Here is a 2,879-nt window from a genome sequence, read left to right as displayed (position 1 = left end):
TTTTGTAGAAATAATTGCACGGCTTACGGGAAACTCAGCATTTTGTTGCGACTGGTCTACATGAAACCCAGATTTATTAAATTTTAAGAAGTCGATTTAGGCACATGGGGTTCAGAGCACGCCTAAAAAGAACCGAACCGGAACCTGGGTTCTGATAAAAAATCAGAACCACCTAGAATCAGGAACTGGGTTCTGATAATTTTGGGGTTCGGACACCATCCCACTTGAGACAGCAGAACTTCAACCGTCGGCTCAGAACCAGTTCATGCAACCGTCAAAGGTTCGATTTCTCATGACATCATTGGTCAGTTGTGAGCGGTAGTTACAAACCGAATCCGTGCGGCTTTAGATGGAGGGGATACCCTTTGGCTCCAAAGGGTCTCCAAAATTGGATACAACCACGGGATAGGATATAAGATGCTAGCGCGTGCAGCAGCCCGTCGCGCCAAAGCATCCCATGCAGAGCAAGATACTGAAAGAGGACAAGAGATAATGGAGATCGACGAGCTTGAGTCGCCGCATATATCCGGCCAGCCTGTGCAACGGCGTTGTCAGCTCAGAATTGAAGAAGAGATCGATGGAAACCAGCACAGGCGCCAAGTAGTTGTACAAGAAGAAATGGTAAGTTTAGAAGGGGGTGCATATCGAGAAAAAGTCTATGAACACGCGCTAATAGAGACCCGAACTCGTGCAATCGAGCACGAAAGACGCATAGAAGGCCGCATGAACCAGTTGGTCGCTCACAGCGACCACCAGCTAGCTCAATCTACCGAAGCCTCAGAGAGAAGAATTGAGCAGCAATTACAAGCGCAGCTAAATCAGTCCCATGAAGAGATTTGCTTAAGAGCGAAAGCTGAAACGCTGCATCTGCAGAACCCACTTCAAGTTGCGTTGGAGAAGGCTGAGACGGCATCTCACGAGCGTCATAAACAACTGACAATAGTACAAGAATCGCAGATATCAGAGTTGTCGGAGCAATTGAAAGCTCAAATTTCTTGAGCAGGCATCGACAAGTACATCATTAATGGCCGATCTGGAAAAGAGGCTCACACAGGCCAATAATTTGATAAAATCAGATATAAGAGCATATGCTACCCAGGTGGACACTCGTATCGAAGACACAGAGAACAACGCGCGTATATAAACAGACAGCCAAATATCCGATATCGAAACGCGGCTTCAACAAAAGTTCGATAGCGCTACCCAATCTCATCGCTCAGAAGCGAGACAGCAATCCGCTGATATCGCTCACCAACTGCAACTGCAGCTTCAAACTACGCAGATACGAATCGAAACGAACTAACGCTTAATAGAAAGCAGAATTCAATCGAAACAGGACCAACGAATTGGAGAGATGCAACAACAAACAGACACGCAACTTCGTGACTTCGGCAATCGCTTTAAAAGTACCCAGGCCGAGTTACCTCAACGCGTTGAGACTTTGGTAAAGTTGAGCTTGGAACGGCGCAACGACTCACTTCTAGACCAGCTTCAACAAAAGCTTTTGGAAGCGCAAGCCCAGCACCTCCGTGATATAGAATCTAAGAACCAGAACTCTCTCGCTGCTATAAGTGCAAAACTGGACAAGGCAGCGGTGGAAACGTCCGGCTTACACACAAAACAGGAGTTGTTTGAAAGTAGAATCGAACGAGCCATGCAACAGACAAAAAAAAGAAGTCAACGAGCACCTGAGGTCAATCATTCTCGGCTTGGACAAGCGGCACGATCCATGGTAAACCACACCCGTTGCAACTATCATTGAATCCTCTCAATATGTATCAGTTGCTAGCGAGACCCAAGCACCGATGTCATTAGAGACGAGACAACTCGAGATTCCTGATGCAGTAGTAAATTCACCAAAACGAGGAACAAGACCACTACCTGACACGCAACATGGCACTCAAGTACTATCGGGTGGCATGAGCCAGTCCCAAGAGTCAGTAGCACAATTTCAGCAAGCTAACTATGCTGAGAATAATTTATCGTCACCGCGCTGGGATGGCCGAGCACAACAATCATTGAATCAAGCAGCTTTAAGCAGACTGAATTTGCTTGAGGCTCGCAGGGCTGCACAGCGTGGTTTGAAATTACGAATTCGAGCAAGGTATGCAGCATTACGACGAGAAGCCATGTTGCGAAAGTGATTCATCTCGGCTCACTCATTTAACTCGATCCGTCTCCGCTCTTGACCAAATCACATCAATAGTTCATTTCGTTCGACTACATTATCCGCGGTAGTGTTTCAGCAATGACATGTATCACAACTTCCGACTCAGAAGTACTATCGATGCATTTGATACTTATACTAGCCCTTTAAACAAGGTTAGCTGGAGCAGTAACGAGAGCCGCCTCCACGGAAGCTTAGCGCTGATGCGGCATCATGTTGCATCTTCAAATGTGTAATCAGCGCCGATGAAAGGAGCAGAGCCGATTGCAAGATCGTTGCAGAGTCTTTTGTACGCGTCGGGAGCGATGACGGGCGCAACATAGCCCTTAAGGAAACGCCACTGATGCAGCGTCTCGCTGACTTGTTCCGTGAGCGTTTGACGAACGTGAAGACGTTCGTTCGAAGAGCTGCGGTGCGCGCTCTCGAAGCGCTTCTGAGGGCCCACGCAAGGCGACACGGCTCACGCATCATCCAAGAAAGACCAATTTGACATCCATGCGCGCGGTACAGACTCGTCTTTTGTTGTCCGTGCGCAGTCTATCAAGTCGTTGTCAGCAATTCTACTCAAGTTCCCACGCGATGAAGAAGCGCACAACCTGTGAAGCCTAGGTGTTCTCCCGCTGTATGGTGACTCGGAGACGAGTGTGCAATCTTGATCGTTGGAAGCGACAGGAAGAGCTGTGTTTGACCGAGTCCTAATGGGTGCCGAGTC

General features: G+C 48.0%; 1 protein-coding gene across 1 annotated transcript in view; it reads left to right on the top strand.

Moving 5' to 3' along the window:
- Positions 1-417: 417 nt before the first annotated feature.
- The window catches only part of PITG_21416 (uncharacterized protein), a gene marked incomplete at both ends in the record, with an annotated part of 4,115 nt that continues 1,653 nt past the window's right edge, over positions 418-2,879 (top strand). The window contains 5 exons of the mRNA XM_002895049.1: positions 418-621; positions 874-942; positions 1,337-1,594; positions 2,207-2,234; positions 2,678-2,765. Coding sequence (XP_002895095.1) covers positions 418-621; positions 874-942; positions 1,337-1,594; positions 2,207-2,234; positions 2,678-2,765 — 647 coding nt within the window. The remainder of the gene's footprint in view (positions 622-873; positions 943-1,336; positions 1,595-2,206; positions 2,235-2,677; positions 2,766-2,879) is intronic.

This window comes from Phytophthora infestans, genomic scaffold (genome assembly GCF_000142945.1).
Source record: "Phytophthora infestans T30-4 supercont1.275 genomic scaffold, whole genome shotgun sequence".
Classification (NCBI taxonomy): Eukaryota; Oomycota; class Peronosporomycetes; order Peronosporales; family Peronosporaceae; genus Phytophthora; species Phytophthora infestans.
Note: the sequence above shows the minus strand (reverse complement) of the source record. Positions and strands in the feature narration are given on the sequence as shown.